Here is a 17,971-nt window from a genome sequence, read left to right as displayed (position 1 = left end):
TAACTACACTAAATTAATTTTTAGAGGCTTTGCCATTGTGCTTAATTTTCATTCAATATCCATTTTCAACCCCTGGGAAGCTTTCCTCTGTTTCTGGCATGTTTCCCTGTCACTCTGATGAACACTGAGACAAAGAAATCTTTTAGTTTCCCAACAGTATCTTCCTCATCTGTTGCTAAGTTTCCCTAACCATCCCTCACAATGCACATGATTTTTCTCAATAACCTCTTGCCAAGCAAAGATTTGCAATGTTTTTTATTGGTTATTTCCATCTTTTGCAGTTTACCTTTTCAATTGTAGTCTTAAATTTTTAAAGCATGTTTTCTGTTGCTTCTCACAGGAAAAAATAACTACAACAATGGACTTTCACAAGCATGTTAAGTGTTTAAATTGCTTATTTTATGTGATCTTGACTTTTGTTATAAGTTTGTTGCTTTCTTTTGCTATGCTTTTGCATTTCCTATAACAATAAACCTATTGGTTTGTGTGTTAGGATTTCTGTGTTTGTTTGGCTGGTTTTAGTTTTTTACTTTGCTTCCTTTAAATTTGTCATTTGCATGCTATTCTGAGCTGTTCTTAAATCACACTTGTATCTCCTGAATTCTGGTCTAACCTAGAACTTACTCTAATTTATCCTGGCTTTGACTGGTCCCTTATGGAACACTACTGTGGTCCAGAATATCAGAGTGCAAGACAGTTCAGACATATCTCCAGTCCTCTTCCTTGCTCCTGCTGACCCAAAGCTATTCCTTTGGCACATCTCTATAAAGTATGCAGCATAGACAGGATCCACCAGCCCTATACTAGCCTCAGAACTCTATACCAGAGAGTAGTGACAGGAGTTTTCCTCAAGTAGTAGTATGTGAGCTGAACACCATAAGGGAGTCATAAACAGCTCAGAACTGGGTCTGCTGTGGGATTTGCATTTAATCCAATAACTGGATAATTTAAGCCAACATATCATTTAATCAGAACCTCAAGAATTAAGCTTTTTGTACTAAAAATAATACAAACACCACTTTTATTTTGATTAATTTTGGTCATTTTGCAGGTTATACTGGGTAATGCCATTGCTTTTAAAGTCAATTGCCATTTACTTAGTAAGGAAGACAACCATCTGAATAAAACAAGAGTTTAGGGGAAATTAATGGTAAGGAAATCATCTACACCAAAACACTGTAGCATTCAGACATTATTATTAATATTTTAAGGGCACAATATACTCCGCAAGATGAAATGTGCACCCTGAAGATCAAATGGTTAAAATCAACCATTTAATTTTCATCAAACTGATTGTAGTGGAATTTATTCATGTTGAGAGGAAGATGCAGTAATTATATAGTTATAATGTGCTCCATATGATCTACTGCTACGTATTTCCCGTTTCCTTTCTAATGTTCTAGAACAGCAGCAACCTTTAAGGCTGCATGCCAGACTGACCCAGTTTGGATCAGATGCAGGAGGGTGAAGGTAGGTGCTAGGACTAGCATCACTTTTCCCCATGGCAGCACAGTGAAATCACCCAGTCTTCCTGTGGTTGCAGGGAAAAATGACAGCGCCATAGCTCCACATCCGAATGCCAGATCAAATGACTCCACAGGCCAGATCCAGTCCACAAACCATAGGCTGCCAACCCGTTCTAGAAACCTTCTGATGCATATTTTTCCAGTATTTCCTTTTTTAACCAAGGTTTACCTCATTTGTTTTCTGTTTTAAACACTCATTTATACTTTATATTTAAAATCTATAATTGCCTTAGTTTTACGATGTGTTGAAGCCACTCTACTACATATAGTAAGTGATATTCAGTACCTTGCTGCAGGTTATGACAACTGTTTCTAAAAATCATCTTCCATTTGCATGGTTAATAATTTGCCATGGAAATGTGAAAAATCTCACAGAAACTGTAAACAATTTATTTTTGGATTGTTCACATGGCTTACAGCTTTTGCACCAGGAAAGCTCAATAGAATTTGGCTGGGACAGAATGCCTATGGAATTTGGTTTAAAGATCAATTTCCTTTTTTTGCTGACTGAAAATGTGTAACATATTAAAATAATTCTTGGTGAGTAATTAGCATCACCAGGTCAACTACATAATATTTCATGGAAAATAAAGTTTGTTAGTCAGAAAATGAGTGTTCTTATTCTTGCTGCACTCAGCAGCCTAGCTTGTTTTGCATATGGTTGCATGTTTAATTAGTGATCCTCCTGTAAGTGTCTGCAATTAGCACAGTGATGATTAATAAAATAACCCCTTTAAAGCTCCATTTAGCCAGCAGAACTGCACAATCAGGTATAATTAATTCATCATTAATAAATCATAGCTGATTAACTAATCTGATGATTACAAACACATTACTGCAGAGTCTCCCACCTGAGCTCTGGTGATTTTTCTATCCTGAACAGAAATGGAGGCTAAGAAAAAATAAACTACAAAAAAAATTGCATTAAGCAGCAAGTATATTGGTTTGGTCAGGAAGATTTAGATAGCAGGCACATTTAAAAGTTATTGGGCTTTGTTGATTATTAGTCCCCTTGGGGGAGAAAGCTGTACTGTCTATTTGTTAAATCTGGACAGGTGAACAATAATTGCTTTTTTATGCATCAACATTCTAAAGGAGTTTTTCTAAAAACATTTCTCAGATTAGATTGTGGGTCACTCTCACTTCCTGAGTAACCTGCCTACAATGGGGAATGTAGCAGAGCAAGCTGCCCACATTTGCTGGTCTACCAGGCGTCTTGAGTGAGCAGTGCATCTCCAAAAGTGGGCAGGTTATTTTCAATTGGCTGCAAGACATGCTCCTCCTAGGCTGACTCCAGTGCCCTCCCTCATGTTTGAGTTTCAGTACGAAAACCTCAAATATTCAAAATTCATGAGCCAGGCCAAAAGCATGCGTGAGATTTTTTATTTTTATTTTTAATTGGAGGTTCCTTTTGTTTACCTACTGGCTGTGAACCTTTAAGATATTCAAGTCACATTATCAATATTCTATATGCAACTATGAGGGTGAGAAACTTACTTTTTAAAATGAAATCTGAGATTTTTACATCTTTACTCATCTCCAGGAGCTTTGGAGATTATCAAGATGAAAATCACAAAGTAATGACAGTACTGGAGTTCACCTTCAGTACAGCCAATCTCCCCAATATATATAAGCCATGTAAATTACTGCCAACTGATCATGCAGGATGACAATACCTTTGAATTAAAAATGCTGTACACACTGAGAGATAATTACAAAATAAAGAAAAAAAATGAAAGACTTAAAGCAAAATTTAGAAAAAAAGTGACTTGGAAAGAGGAAGAAAGAGTGGTAGATAAACTGGTCATGACAACTAAAAGAGTCTTATATTCCTAAATGATGAATTGAGAGAACACCAAAACAGCAGCAAAGTAAAGACTCAAGAAAATAGCTGACATAAGATTAGAGATAATGTTGCACAGAGAGGACACTGCAGAAAGGACTTTTGAACTAGGAGGAAAGCTTCAGATTTTGAAGCATTCAATAAAAGTAGCTTAGTGTAGCCATCTGTGTTCTTCAGCCAGAAATTTCAAATCAAGATTTAATGTTATAAGCTTCTTCAATATAATTCTTCTTGAAAAGCATAATTCAAAAGAGAAGAAAGAAAGAGGATTTCACGTACAATTAGTTTTCACATTTTAAATCAAGTAAATTATTAAAGACAGGATGCAAGGAAAAGAAAAAAGAGGAACAATGGTCAGACTTCAGAAAGAGAGATTGAACATAAAGGAAGGATTTAATTATTTTATGAGCGAGTGAAAGAGACCAGAAATAGCTTTTAAGATGAGTCTGTACATAAAAAGGAGATCACAGGAGTAGGAATACAAGAAGGATGTTACTGGACAGTGTGAGAAAAGACTCTATACCTGCAAAAAGGAAAAAGGCAAGAAGAAATCTGGGATTTAAAAGAAACAAAAAAGAATCATTTAGTTTAGAAGGATATAGGATGATCAAGAGAAAGTCCACTGAACACCCTGAAGACCTGAAAGACAATTTTCAAGTAATCTCTGAAGCGGGGAGGAAACAATTAAGAATTATGGGTTTCACAAGACAGTGATGATGATTTGCACTTTAAGACCAAGATATAACCAGATACAATTTGAATAATTTGAAGCTCAGACAGATGGAGCTGTTAGTGCTGATTCCCTTCAGAATGTCAAATTGCCTGTTAAGACAATAACAACTTGACCAGCGATGTCAATCCTTCCATCACTCTGTAGTGAGATCTTCATTTCTCCTCCACGGGGAGAACACTGACAAGCTAAAATAGAAACAAAAGAGTATAGATTTTTTATCAATATTTTGGTTATCCACTATTTTAAAATAAATTGTTATTCATAAAAAAGGTTCTGGAAACTTAAGGCCTCTTTATCTACAGAATAGGTACAACACAGGCAGCAGCATTACAAACACTGCTTAATCAGTATGCATCACTACCACTCCGGATGGATCACCTTTATGGGGTAAAAATAGGTAAAGACCTATTCCAGGTTAGCCGTTGCTTTTCTACTGAAACTAACAAGAATGCTAATTGTTAACACAAATAATGAATAATGGGTTTTGTAATGCAACTATCAAAACTGAGACTATCAGATCTTTTGTTCTGGACAATGTAGGAAGACAAGATACCTGGAACGTGGTTTAACTAGGCCACAAAGTAACACATCTAGGAACAGCAATAATATCTCTACTGCAGGTCTTCTTTCTTATTATCTCTTCAACTTGGTGGAGGTCTGCTATCCTCTTGATCTGGTCCTAAGCAACACTATGACCCCCTTGTCTTCTCCTCAAACAGAAGTGAGGAAGGTGACAAAGAAGATTTGTTTCTCCACCACATTAAACATTGAAGGCCACAGTCCCATTCCAAGCCTTCTTTAGGAAATGACTTCTTCTAGATCACTTCCCATTCCAGTTTATCAGGGAGAGAATCTGCTTATTCAACAGTTACCTGCAACAGGCACTTGTCAAGTTGTGAAAAAAAATTTATTATATAACTGACCCACCAGGCTCCTAGGCAGCTCAGGCTAGTCAGAAGGTAAAAAAAACCCACACAGCTCAGGCTAATCTGGGAGTCTGAGGAAAAAATCTCTCATCCTCCCAAAAGGTGACAAGGGCAACGCCCACAGCAAAACCTCCCAAACCTCACTCTAATCTTAAAGAGGGAAGGGGTTAGGAGCTTTCCTTCACAATTCATAACAATGCCTAGGCCTACGGCACATTTGTATAAACCCCTCTATTTGAGATTAGAAACCAAAAGATTTATGTGGAACCACTGTGTTCAACCAAATGGAATCAAAAACATAAGAAGGCAAGGAGGCAGAGAGATGCATCTGTAAAAGAAATGAAAGGTTTTTTTTCCCCACTTGTCTAGACAAAGCTTTTTCATCTATAAATGCAGCAAGGTGGCACTTAAATGACAATGGGCTTGTCTACACAAGCCACCCACTGCACAGCTGTTACTCTCCAGTCATTTAGTACTTGCATAACCAAGTACTAAATGACTGCGCAATAACCGGCATTACCGTGCAGTAGTGTCCTGGCAGAGTTGCCTAGTGATGCTTAACATGCAGTAGCTCATTACTACTGCACAGTAGTGTCGCGTCCCAGTTCATGCCTGGCAATGCTACTGCGCAGTAGTAACAAGTTACTGCACAGTAAATGTTTCATGTAGATGCACCCACTGAAGACCTGTCAAAACTGCCAAATTTTAACTGGTTAGGTGATTACCATTCACATGAAAAAGTATATACTATAACCAGTTTCCTAAACCAACCATTTACTTCAATAATCAATATGGATTCATACAGAGTGTGCTAAAACCATACCGAAATAAACAAACAAAAAAATTACCTTATTTAGTCATGTTCACCATTTTGGCCCCCTGGACTGGATGAGTGGTATAGAGCCAATACACAGGCCACAGTCAATGCACAAAGTTGGGCCCCACACACCTGGATCAGTCCACATACTACCTCAGCCCAGCCATGTGTACCTAGATCAGGCCCCTCGCCACCTTGGCCTGGCTGCATATACCCAAATCAGACTCCACACAGCCTTGGCCAGGCCAGATGTGCCCAGATTGGACCCTACACTTCCCCAGCTGCCACTACTCCACTGGCACCAAATTTCTGGACCTGTGGGGAGCCCAGTGGGCTGGATGCCATGGCTCCACAGGCTAGAGGATTGAGCACCTGTGAACTAGCCTAAAGTTTCCTACCAAGAAAAACTGGAAGTGGCTCACCTGTAACCAAAGTTCTTTGACTCAGGTTCCATATAGTCACACTCCTGGGCTCATCAACCAATGCAGTACAGGTGTTATAACTCAAAGTAGCAATGCCCACTAAAGCCCTCCTGTGTCCCTCCTAACCCTCCTCTCAACATTTTGAAATATTCTGTGGACAAGACTATAGAATGAGATGTGGCATAATACCTTCCTCAGTTTTTCCTATGCATCTCCAAGCCCTTAAAATGAATTTGGACTCCAAAGGAGAGGGGAAGGTGGATGGGAAGTGTGACTTTACAGTCCATCTCAAGAACTCACATTATAGTTGAGTATACTCTATGTGTGCATTTGTACTGCTGCTATTTGTCCAAGGTCACTCCTCTGCACACACAATCTGGTGTGCAGCAAATTGACCCAGGAGAGGTAGGGGAGGCTGAGGCCAGCACCTGTGCTGGCCCCAGCAGCTTTACCTAGGGTCCTGGAGGCCTCCCAGGGCAGCAGTTTCTGGCAGTGCCAGTGGTGACGCATGGGGATACACGGGGGTGCATATACACCTCCCTGAGAGCACTGGTGCACCCCCTGACAGCCAGTGCTCCCTGCATAGGCAGGGGTAGGTGGGGCAGGCAGAAGCACTGGTGCCCCACTGAGAGTGCCGGCTGGGGAGTGGGGGTGCCTCAGGAGGCACCAGCCGCCCATAGGCAGTGCACACCGCTGCCACGTGCGCCATGCTGCTTTTTTTAGCAGCATTTTTTTGTTTTTTGATACCAGGATTTCCCAGTGTGAAAAAAAACCTGCCGCAGTACAAATGAGCAGTGCAGCAAATGAGTGCACATATGCCGCACGGGGTTTGAGGTGCCGAAAATTGCAAGTGTGTACTTGTCAGGAACGCCCTACTCCTTTTTGTAAGTATCCTTTGCTTACTCCCATTCATAGGATAAATTAACAGTACAGGCAGTCCTCGACTTACAACATTTCGAGTTACAACGTTTCACACTTACAACGTTTATAAACTGACATCCTGTTTCAACTTTATGATGTCAGTTTCAACTTTACAATACTTGATCCAATGCGACACCACGCCAGCAAACAAGTTCACTGCGTCGCTCATCTCCCTGGAGAACATCTGTCCAAACTTCCTTGGACACTATCTTTAAGAAAGCAGACAAGACTCCAGAAAAACCTGCAGCCAAGACTCCTGAGAGGACTCCAGCCAAGAACCCTTCAAAAAGTCCAACCAAGAGCCTTTCAAAAAGTCCAGCAAAGTCACCTCAAAGAAGTCCTTCCAAATCAATATGATTGCTATTTACAATATAAATACATTAATGTAGCTATATTACTCACCTATAATTGATTGAGTACAAAATGCTGCGGTATTTTTAGTGAAAATAGGGTATCAGGTCTTGGTTCAGGAACCAATCCCCAATTTATAACATTGTTTCTTATGAGAAAATTGGTTCCGAGTTACAATGTTTCGACTTAAGACATGGTTTTCAGGAACCAATTGTGTTGCAAGTCGGAGGACTGCCTTTACTCCTATCCAGGAAAGAAGAAGGCACAGTCCTAATGATACCAAGACTGGAGAATTATTATACAAAAATGAGTATATCTGCTCTAGATGCTAAGTCCAAAAAGCACTGTTTGGTAATGTATGACTGCAACTCCATGTACTTGCTCTACATATCTCACCTAGTACCATATGTCTATTAAAGCCTTTAGATGCTACTTTACTTCTGATCAAGAGGAATCTAATTCCTTGAGGAAGAGGAACATGTGCTAATTTATATAATTCCCAAATACATAATCTAGTACATCTAGGAAGATGTTTTGGTAGAAATAGCCTGATTCTTGTCTTTTCTGCATAGGAAACAAAGATTGGGTGATTGCCTGAACTGGTAAATCCTAGTCAGGTTGTAATATGTTACTACTAATGATATGGCCAGGTCTTTTTGTCTGGAGTGAGTAAAGGAAGTCAAACTGGGCAGTTTTACTGTGACAGCTTATACTTTGCCTATACAATTTATTTTTATTTAAAAGGATATTTTTTTCAAAAAAACAGGTCTTCTTACCAAGCATTTCACTTTTACCAAGGTGCTGTGACCAGTAGCTGCCTAAAACAGCATGGGCAGATCCTTAAAAGAAATGAAAAGATATCAGATAACACTGCATTAAAGATAACTCTTGTTATATAGCTATCACAAATTAAAATGTACACAATTATTAAACAAATCAATTACAACATGAGTTGCATTTGGAATATAAATATTTAAGAGCTTGGGGAATAGTTAGAATAACACTTCTGTTAGTAAGGTTAAGTCTACCATTAACAAGGGAAATTCTTCATGTTTTATTAGGTCTTTCCTCAGACTTCAATGGGAGCTTTGTCTAAATAAAGACTTCATGATTAGCCACAAATAACAAATTTATATCCTTTGACCAATGCACATCAGTGCTGGCCAACAAATATAATACACTGTAATAAAATAACAAAAGATCACAATATTAGGAATTTAAACAAATGGAATGATGTTGCTATAGAGGACACATACACGATTATGAAAAAAGAATCTTGAAAACAAGGTTTTTAGATGCAATTTAGAAGTAGAAGTAGGTGGATTGAAATTAGCATCCAGAAAGAAAAAATTCTATACCCCATGGCTGTTATGACAAAAGCTCAATTGCCTGATAGTTTTGTACATGACTGGAGGAACCACCTAAAGGGCTAGGCAACATTTTTTGGCTGGAGTGCCGAAAAAACCCCACAATGTCTACCTTGGAAGGTGTGGGAGTGCTGACATGCCACAGCCCAGAGCAGCTGTTTGCAGCCTCCCGGCTGCAGCCAGCCCAAGAAGCCTGGTCTGCTTGCAGCAGGACTTGAAGCCTCCCAGCCGCCTGCTGGGAACAGCCTGGGCTCCGTGGCTGGCATCAGCTGCTTAGAGCCTGGGCTGGCGGTGGTGTGCTGAGTAAAACGGCCTTGCGTGTCATGCTCGGCACGTGTGCCGGGGGTTGCTGACCCCTGACTTAAAAGTAAGTGGTGTCACTGAAAAGATACCCACACCAGGATGTGACACAATAAGTTTTCAGAACTCTCACTGAGGACCTCAAAAATTAATAGGATCACCTTAAAAGGCAGCTAATATTAAAAAAAACAAGACTGTTTGAAACATTATCATCATGACTGCTCCGTTTCACAGGTAAGCATGCTGCTTAGTCTTGTGCTTTGTTCCTCATGTAAAGTAATCATAATAATCAAGCCACATGGTCAAAAGAACATGTACTGCAGTTATGAAGTCATTACAAGGTAGAACACCACAATATAAGACACTTACACAGCTAAAATAATTAATTTGACATTGAGATGTCATTGAAAAGGACAATGTTCATAATTAAAATTCTTCAGCTCTCTTTTCCTAGCTGTAAAACCATGAAGGAAGAGAAAATATCTTTACAGTGAGGTCACCTGCCCCTCAACAAGACTTCTGTTGGCAAGGAGGCACCTAATTGGCAATCTCAAGCAAGTTTCTTTCCTGAGCAGATACAGTGGTAGCTAGAAAACTTTACTGTAGTATCTTCAGTGGATCCAAGAGCTCAGCAAGGTTTTTAAAAAATTGAAATGAAGATGGACAATACAAATATCTCGAGTTATAATAATAAACATGGAATAAAAAAAGAATAAGAACTTTGGAACTCTGTTCCTTGTATGCCCTTTAGCATCCTGTAATCAAGGACAAAAAACGCAGTGGCTATAACTACCTTTCAGTTCCTTTGTGGGAATGGGACAAAGTTTATATTGCATGCTATAGTAGAAGACAAGAACGTGTCATGGAATACCAGCGGACAACACATCATAAACAACGATTTTTATACCCGTTCTTTCTTTTTTAGAGTGACTGTCCATATTATCCATTTTTAGTGACCCATAAGTAATGATCTCAAGCAATCACAGTAAAACATCTGAAGCAAATTAGTGTAAAACAGTGATGCCAATACATTGAATGTGCCAACTGAATCAGGAGTAGCGCTGAGTCAAGATGTTCTGAGGTAGCTGCCATACAAGTTTGAGACTAAAGCGCCCCAAGAGAAGCTGTAGAGGGAGACTGAGCTCACTGCTCTTCACAGTGACTCACCATCATACCCAGTGAGAAGGATCAAAGAAGCCATTTAAATTCTTGTCACCCCAACCTCTATACACTTGTTTTCTTAGTAGCATTTACAATATGTATGTAGGTGAGAGTATCAACAATAAAAGACCTTCATACTGGTAAAAAAAAATGAAGTTGTCGCAAAAAAATCATAAGGCAACTGTGCCATTAATAAAGCAATGAATACTTCACGAGACATGCATGTGAATATATTAGTTTAATAGCCTCTGCCCTTCCTCCTCTTAATGGGAATTCTGTACTTACGGGATATGAAAAACAAGCAGAAATCTCTGGCCTGATAACGGCAGAAACCTGGACATTTTTTAATGGGTCAGATATCGACTGCAAAAGTTTCCAGCTTACTGAGCTAATTCCTGGAGTCTTACAAGGGTAACTCCAAAAGAAAGTGAAAAATTTCAATGATGCAAATAGCTATGCAGTGTAAGTTTATAATGAGAGCTCTTCACATGAACTGAGCCACGAATCAATCCCATGTACACATATGAACACACCTGTAACAGGATCTTCCAGAACTCCATTCCATGGTGCAAAGTATCGGGAATAAAAGTCATAATTTTTATGTTTTTCACTCAAACTTCCCTTAAGTGTCAGTATTAGCCCTTTCACCTTTCCTGTCTTCTCAGCTGGCACAAGATCTTGGGCATTCACTTTTAATTTCTCCAAGACAGACCTTGAATCAAATAAACACAGTGTATTTTAATAATCAGTATTAATGTAAGTGCTGAAAAGTGCCAAATTGATACTAACAGAAAAATAATAACTTCTGAGATTGAAAAGCACTTTGGAATTTTTCTGATGAACGTTGTTCCATGAAGTTATTATTTATGAACGCATAAGCATAGATAGCCACAAATCCCCCAACATATTCTGCATGAGTAGAATGTATGCCCAGGCAGAAAGGTAACATACACTGTGAGATATTTAAAGGCTTTGGTTTTATAGCTTATTTAAAAAACCAATACCTCCAGAAACAAAGACTCTTCAAACTGGATCCAGAAAATCATCTGTTTCATCACTAAAACTTCTTCCTATCATCCAGTTTGTCTTTTAGGGGAGGTATTCAACTCAAATGCAGAGAATGCTTGATCCTGCTTAGCTTGACAGATTCAAAATCATAACAGTCCAAAGACATATACTTACAGAATATGGAGATGAAGCATTTTTTAACATCCCCATGTTTCAAAGACAAACATATAAAAAGAACCTGTACATGAGTACTGCTGAATAAACAATTCATACATTTCTACAAGAACACTTGTGTCAGATAGTGTCATTTACCTTTCATAAGTATCGTTGAGACGGACTAGGAGTTTTTTTGTGTCAGGAGAATAGCGAAGGTCTTGAACAACCATATCACCTACTGCTGTCTGGTAAAAGAATGTTAGATAAACCAAACAGAACAGTTAAAAGTCACTAGAGTATGTGATTTATTTTCCCTTTCATTTTTAAAGGCAAATTCAACTACTGTCAGAGAGCTCAGGCAAGGCCTTTCATACAATTCCAGGGTACATGAATACAAGGGAAATACAGGCAAAATGGATACATGGAGGTCCTCTGCATCCAGACTGAGGGCTGAATTACAGCTAGGGATTCTGCATGTCAGCATGAAAGGTAGCTCTGGGAATGGGATGAGAGAAAGTACACTAGATTGGTCCTTATTATGGCTTCTGACAGACATGAAAAAAAATGTTTTACTGGAAAAGGAAGTTCATTAGTTTGACCCAGCTCCCCAGTGTCTGTATAGATCAGACACTTCAGTGGGGCTTTTTGGCTCTTTTATCTAATTTTAGCTGATACAGTAAAAGTGAAAAAAAGCCTTGCTGATTCGCCTGATCTAGATTCATAGATTGTAAAGCCAGAAGGGACCTTGGAAGATCATCAGATCCAGCCCCCTTCACCAAGCAGGAAAGATAACTGGGGGTCAGGTGACCCCAACACGGTGACTGTCTAGTCTCCTCTTGAAGATTTCCAGGGTAGGTGATTGCACCACCTCTGGATGGAGCTTACTCCACAGTCTGGAAACCCTGACTATGAAGAAGTTTTTCCTAAAGTTGAGCCTGAATCGGTCTTCCAGAAGTTTGTGGCCATTACTCCTAGTTCTCCCCTCGGATGCCCTGGTGAACAGTTGCTCACCAAGCCCTTGGCGTACTCCCCTAGTGTAACAGTAAGCTGCTACCAGGTCCCCTCTCAGCCTTCTTTTCTTCAGGCTGAAGAGTCCTAGATCCCTCAGCCTTTCTTCATATGGCTTGCCATGTAAGACTAATTATATGGGTGCCTCTTCTTTGGACTCTCTCAAGCTTGTCCATGTCCTTGTTAAAGTGTGGTGCCGAGAACTGAATGCAGTGCTCCAGCTGCAGTCTCACCAGTGCTGAGTAGAGCGGAAGAATCACCTCCTTGGTTTTGCTGGAGATGCATCAAATGATGCATGCCAGAGTATTATTTGCCCTACTGGCTACAGCATTACATTGCCGGCTCATATTCATACTGTGATCTCTTATTACCCCCAGGTCCTTTTCATTTGTGGTTCTAGTCAGTTTGGTGCCACCAAGCCTGTAAATGTGTTGGGGGTTGCTCGTCCCGAGGCGGAGCACTTTACATTTCTTGACATTAAACTTCATTAGATTCTGATCCACCCAACTTGCTAGCCTGTCTAGGTCCCCCTGTATCTGTAGCCTATCTTCAAGTGTGACCATGCTTCCCCATTACTTGGTGTTGTCTGCGAACTTGGTCAGTGAGCTCTTTACCCCCACATCCAAATCGTTAATATAGATGTTGAAAAGTACTGGACCAAGCACCGACCCCTGTGGGACACCGCTACCCATTTCTCGCCAGGATGACACAGATACGTTTGCTACAGATACAGACACTGGGAGAGCCAGGTCAAACTAACATGATGTCTCTTCTGGGCATGTGCTGTGCTAGGTGCAGGGATGCACCAAACTGAACGTAAAGTGCCATTTGTTGGGTTTTTTTTCCATGTATGTAAGCAGCCTTTGTGGTTATATTAGACCAAAAGCTGGCACTGAAAGACTGCTATTCAATAAAGGGCTGGAGTTGAAACCAGAGAAACTGCCACAACCTGAAAGTCCACTGCTAGGTTGGAAAATACATTTTATTCCCTGAATTTCTGCATTTAGATATCTGCACATAAGAACATAATTTCATATGGAGACATTGTGCACTATTAGTCATTTTTCATTCATTTTAACATAAGAAAATATTTATAGCCTTTGAAAAATTAGTTTGAACAATAGCATACATGTGCCAAAAATTACCTTTACTAGCTCTTCTACTTCCTGAAACTCCTAGAAGAAGCAAACAAAATCTGTAAGCAATAGAGGCATGTTTCTTGAAAGCAACATACAAATATACAACATGGACTGACCTGTGGGTAAGTTGAATAAAGGGGTAAGTCCAGGACAATATGATCTTTTTCTTGTTTAGCCTTTAATTCACCACTCAGTGTTACAAAAGTGAGAGCTGAATTCATGTTTTCTAAAGAAAAAAACATTGCAATATTTGTCATTGAAATAAGAAGTTGGAGGAATAGGAAAAGAATCTTTATAATTATATGAGTATCACTTTTAGCATATTTAAATAGCTAGATTCATAAAAAAAAACCATAGAAATGTAGGGCTAAAGGGACCTCAGGACTTCATCCAAAAGCCTATTCAAGGCAGGATCCTCCCTTTCTAAACCAACCTGGACAAGTGTCTGTCCAACCTTCTCCTAAAAATTTCCAAGGATGGAGATTCCATAACCTCTTTAGGTAGTCTGTTCTTCCAAATATCCAACCTCAATTTCCCATGCTGAAATTTAAGATAGTTATTCCTTGTCCTGTCCCCTGTGAATAGTTTGTGTATAACCACCCTCCAGATATTTGAAAACTGTTCTCAGATCCCCCATCAGTCTTTTCTTCTTCAGGTTAAATCCCAGTTCTTTTAACCTTTCCTCATAACTCATGTTTCCCAGAACTCAAATCACTTTGGGACTATTTCTAATTTGTCTGTGCCTTTTTTTAAATGAGGGGCTCAAAACTGAAAAGAGTACTCCAGGTGAGGCCTTACTAATATAGCCTATTATGTTATTGGCGGTTTTTGCAACAATGGCATGCTGTTGGCTCGTTATAGTCCATAACAGGGGTGGGCAAAACACTGCCTGAGGGCCAGATCCAGTCTGCCAAGAGATTTTATCCAGCCCACAGTGGGTCCCTCAGCCCTTCCCAGCCCAGGAGCAGCGGGCAGTCTGGACTGTGACGTGTGCCCAGGCAGCATGGTGACCACACTTGCCTCCTAACAGCCCCTACAGCAACAGCTCCTTCCAGCTGCCACTGCCAATCTCCACTGCCACCACCCAGGGCCATCCCCAGGGGGCGCGAATCAGGGCAACCGCCCTGGGCCCCACGGACAGTGCCGTATAGGCCCCACTGTGGCTGCCATGCACTGTCAGCTCCGCTGTGGCTGCCAGCTCTGTGCTGTAGCCGCTCACCATCCCTGCCCCGCTGCCACCCCCTGGCCCCGCACAGGCTGATATATCCTGGGCCCCACACACCCCTAGGGATGGCTCTGCCACCACCACACCTGGCCCTGCTGCCTGGGCACCCCAGAACATCCACCCTGTACCTATCACTGGGAGCACTGGATGAAGCAGGCAGGTGGGGTCTCCATGGAGCAGGATGGGTAGGCAGGGCCAGGGCTAGGATCAGGATCGTGGGGCAGTGACAGCACAGGTTCAGGGCCTCAGGCAGAGCCACAATCTGCTGCCTATGTGTCCCTGAAACAGGCACTAGTACAGATCACGACCCTGCCCTGGGCTCCAGTCCCACCCTGCCACCACCCTGCGATTCCAATCCCAGCCCCAGCCCTGCCTGCCCATCCTGCTCCCAGATGCCACTCCTCGCCCGCCTATAGCACCACCCATTAACCCAGCCAAGTACACCCTGCCTGCATGGGTCCCGGGCTGGTCTCTACGGAGACCCCAGGATCACCAGGTGGTGTCAGCACGGGGCCAGGTCCCAGGGCAGAGACATTTAGGGAGTTTTGGTGAGCTGTTGAGGGCTGGAGGGAGGTGGGGTGCTGACCCAGCCTGCAACAGCTCACCAAAACTCCTTAAGTGGCCCTCCAGCCACTTAAATGCCCACTTCTGGTTCAAAATAACCCCCAGGTCCTTGACTGCAGTATTGTAGTTTAGCCAGTCATTCTTTGGTCTGCATTTGTGCATGCAATTGTTCCGTCACAAGTACAGGACTCTGCATTTAGTGTTACTGAATTTTATTTGATTAATTTTGGATCATTTTTCCAATTTATCAAGGTCAATCTGAATCCTAATCCTACTGTCCAGAGTGTTTGCTCCTTCATCTTACATGGTAGAGTTATTCTATTTTAGCAGACTATCTACATGGGATTACATACCAAGAAAATTCTTGAGCCAGTTGTTTTTTTAGGCAAAACTCCTACAAACTCAATAAAGAAACAGCTGAAGCATATGACAGATAGGGGCTTCCTCTTGGCCGTAACGGAAGGGGAACATACTCCGCAATATCTCTACCTCTTCTGGACTTCCCTGCACCAGCTGAGACCTGCACATTCAGTTCCTTTAACTAATGACAGAGAAAGGAGGTCAGGGGAATCTGGATGTAGACTGCCTTGTAACAGCAGAGCATGAGAAAAAGATAACTAGTTAAGGGGCCACCCTCAAGTGTTCTTGGGGTTTAACTGCTGTATTTGCGGAGCATAATTAAAAAGCAGTGTGAGTATATTTTTAAAATCAGAAAAATTTAGCAAATTATGTAAAAATAATCATAATATAGAATAATGTAAAAATAATACCTTGTATATTGAATAATACGGCAGCTGCTGCTAGCGTTGCATGACCACAAAGAGGGACCTCATTAGTTGGTGTGAACCACCTTAATCCGAAGCAGGAACCTTTTAAAAAGAGAAAGTTAATTTTATGAAAGGATTATAAAAGCCTCTCTTCCTCTGTTAATTTCTAAACATTTTACTAAGCGATTATGCTTGAATCTGAGCAGACAAATCTTATACAATCAGATTGAATTGCACAAAGGTTTCTAGCCATCCACTTAATCCTGTTTTTTTGTACAACTATTGTTTGTCAGGCCATGTCTGCACTGGGAGTACTTTTTTAGTACGTGAGTACAGTATGAAATAATGCCAAAGCTGTAGCTTCAGAAATGCATGCAAAGCACTTTGTACTATGTACAATTAGTAACCTTTGTACAATTTTACTAATAGAACTGCATCTAAACTAAGTGTGACAAAGTGGGGCTCCCCACCTAGCCACAGTGCTAGGTTCCCCACTTGCCTTTGGGCATGCCTCCCACCTGACTCACCTGCCATGCCTTGTTCTTAATTAATTAAGATGTTAATTAAGGGGGGAGGCTGCCCATTCTTGCCCAGGTGCCAGGGGGCGCTATCTGCAGCTCCGTACCTTCCTTACACAGCAGCCCATACCTCACAGATGGCATCCACTGATGTTAATCTCACCAGCCCCACACTGGGCCCCAGAATCATTCAGTTCAGACCCCTTTAAGATCCCTCCATTCCGGCAGTGTAGCCCACCTTCATTCGGGCTGCCTAGCTCCCTGAAACTATTTCCCCTCTCGGGCGTGGTCCCCCCAGGACCTTTGGCCACACAGGCCCTGGCCTCACCTCCAAGGCCAGTCAGAACCCCAGGCCCTCAGCTCTGGACATCCCTCAGTGAGCCCCTGGCCCTTTTGACCTTTCTGGTCCTGGCCCCAGCATTGACCAGCCGAGGGTAGGGTATTCTCATCACGCCCCCTGCCACTAGCCCCTTCACTCTCTTGGGTCTGCCTTCTGGCCCCTACTAGGAGTTACCCCCCTGGTTGTGGGAGCTGGGGTAACTCGCACCATGACCGGTGTGTTCCAGGGTCTCACAGGGACTCTCACTCCCCCCCTGGAGCATCATGTCATTGTGCTCATTATAGATCTTGCTTTTGACCCACGCTTGGCCTCCCAGCGGTGGAGGACTTACCAGGGTCAGGATTTACCCCTCTCTCTCGGGCTGAGCCCCCTTTACTCGGCCTCTGGCCCAAATTACAGCCTCAGGCATCTAGAAACCTACCTTGGCCTACTCCCCTTCACTCGGGGCTCCTCATCTCTGCTGCCCTCACTTGGGGCCATGGGCCTTCCCTCCCCAGTGGGCTCAGGTTGGCCGTAGCCGTGCCTGGCCCCAACTCTCTCTCCTCCCAGTCTTGCCCCCTACAGGGCTCAGGTGGCCGTAACTGTGCCTGGCCCCAACTGCCTCCGGTGTTACGCAAACCCACCTGAAGGTGAGTGCTAGGGTTAAGGCACCCCCACCCACCTTTCACCAGGGTGATCATTGGCCTGGCATTTCCTGGGGGCTCCCATGCCACTGAGAGCCCCACCAGGCCACCCACTACTGGCAGGGTACAGTTTTAGGTCATGCCCAAGACCAGGAGCCTCCTAGCCATCCCCTAACAGCTCCTCCCTTACCTCCAGAATGATACCAGCAGCCTTGCAGCCAGGTTACGTTGCTGCCTCTGCCACCAGCCGGGGATT

General features: G+C 42.1%; 1 protein-coding gene across 3 annotated transcripts in view; it reads right to left on the bottom strand.

Annotated features, from left to right (window-relative positions):
* Positions 1-231: 231 nt before the first annotated feature.
* The window catches only part of PBLD (phenazine biosynthesis like protein domain containing), a 33,384-nt gene continuing 15,644 nt past the window's right edge, over positions 232-17,971 (bottom strand). The window contains exons 1-8 of one of the 3 annotated variants that reach the window (XM_025193238.1): positions 17,906-17,935; positions 16,238-16,336; positions 13,795-13,904; positions 13,685-13,714; positions 11,688-11,776; positions 10,901-11,079; positions 8,316-8,378; positions 232-4,287 (exon numbers count right to left, since the gene is read on the bottom strand). In XM_025193238.1, coding sequence (XP_025049023.1) covers positions 4,175-4,287; positions 8,316-8,378; positions 10,901-11,079; positions 11,688-11,776; positions 13,685-13,714; positions 13,795-13,899 — 579 coding nt within the window. In that variant the 5' untranslated portion in view covers positions 13,900-13,904; positions 16,238-16,336; positions 17,906-17,935 and the 3' untranslated portion in view covers positions 232-4,174. Of the gene's footprint in view, positions 4,288-8,315; positions 8,379-10,900; positions 11,080-11,687; positions 11,777-13,684; positions 13,715-13,794; positions 13,905-16,237; positions 16,337-17,905; positions 17,936-17,971 lie in introns of those variants that run through there. The other 2 variants (XM_006036856.3, XM_014526363.2) reach the window with 2 other exon arrangements.

The sequence above is a fragment of the Alligator sinensis genome, unplaced genomic scaffold (assembly GCF_000455745.1).
Source record: "Alligator sinensis unplaced genomic scaffold, ASM45574v1 scaffold1841_1, whole genome shotgun sequence".
In the NCBI taxonomy this organism is placed as follows: Eukaryota; Metazoa; Chordata; order Crocodylia; family Alligatoridae; genus Alligator; species Alligator sinensis.
Note: the sequence above shows the minus strand (reverse complement) of the source record. Positions and strands in the feature narration are given on the sequence as shown.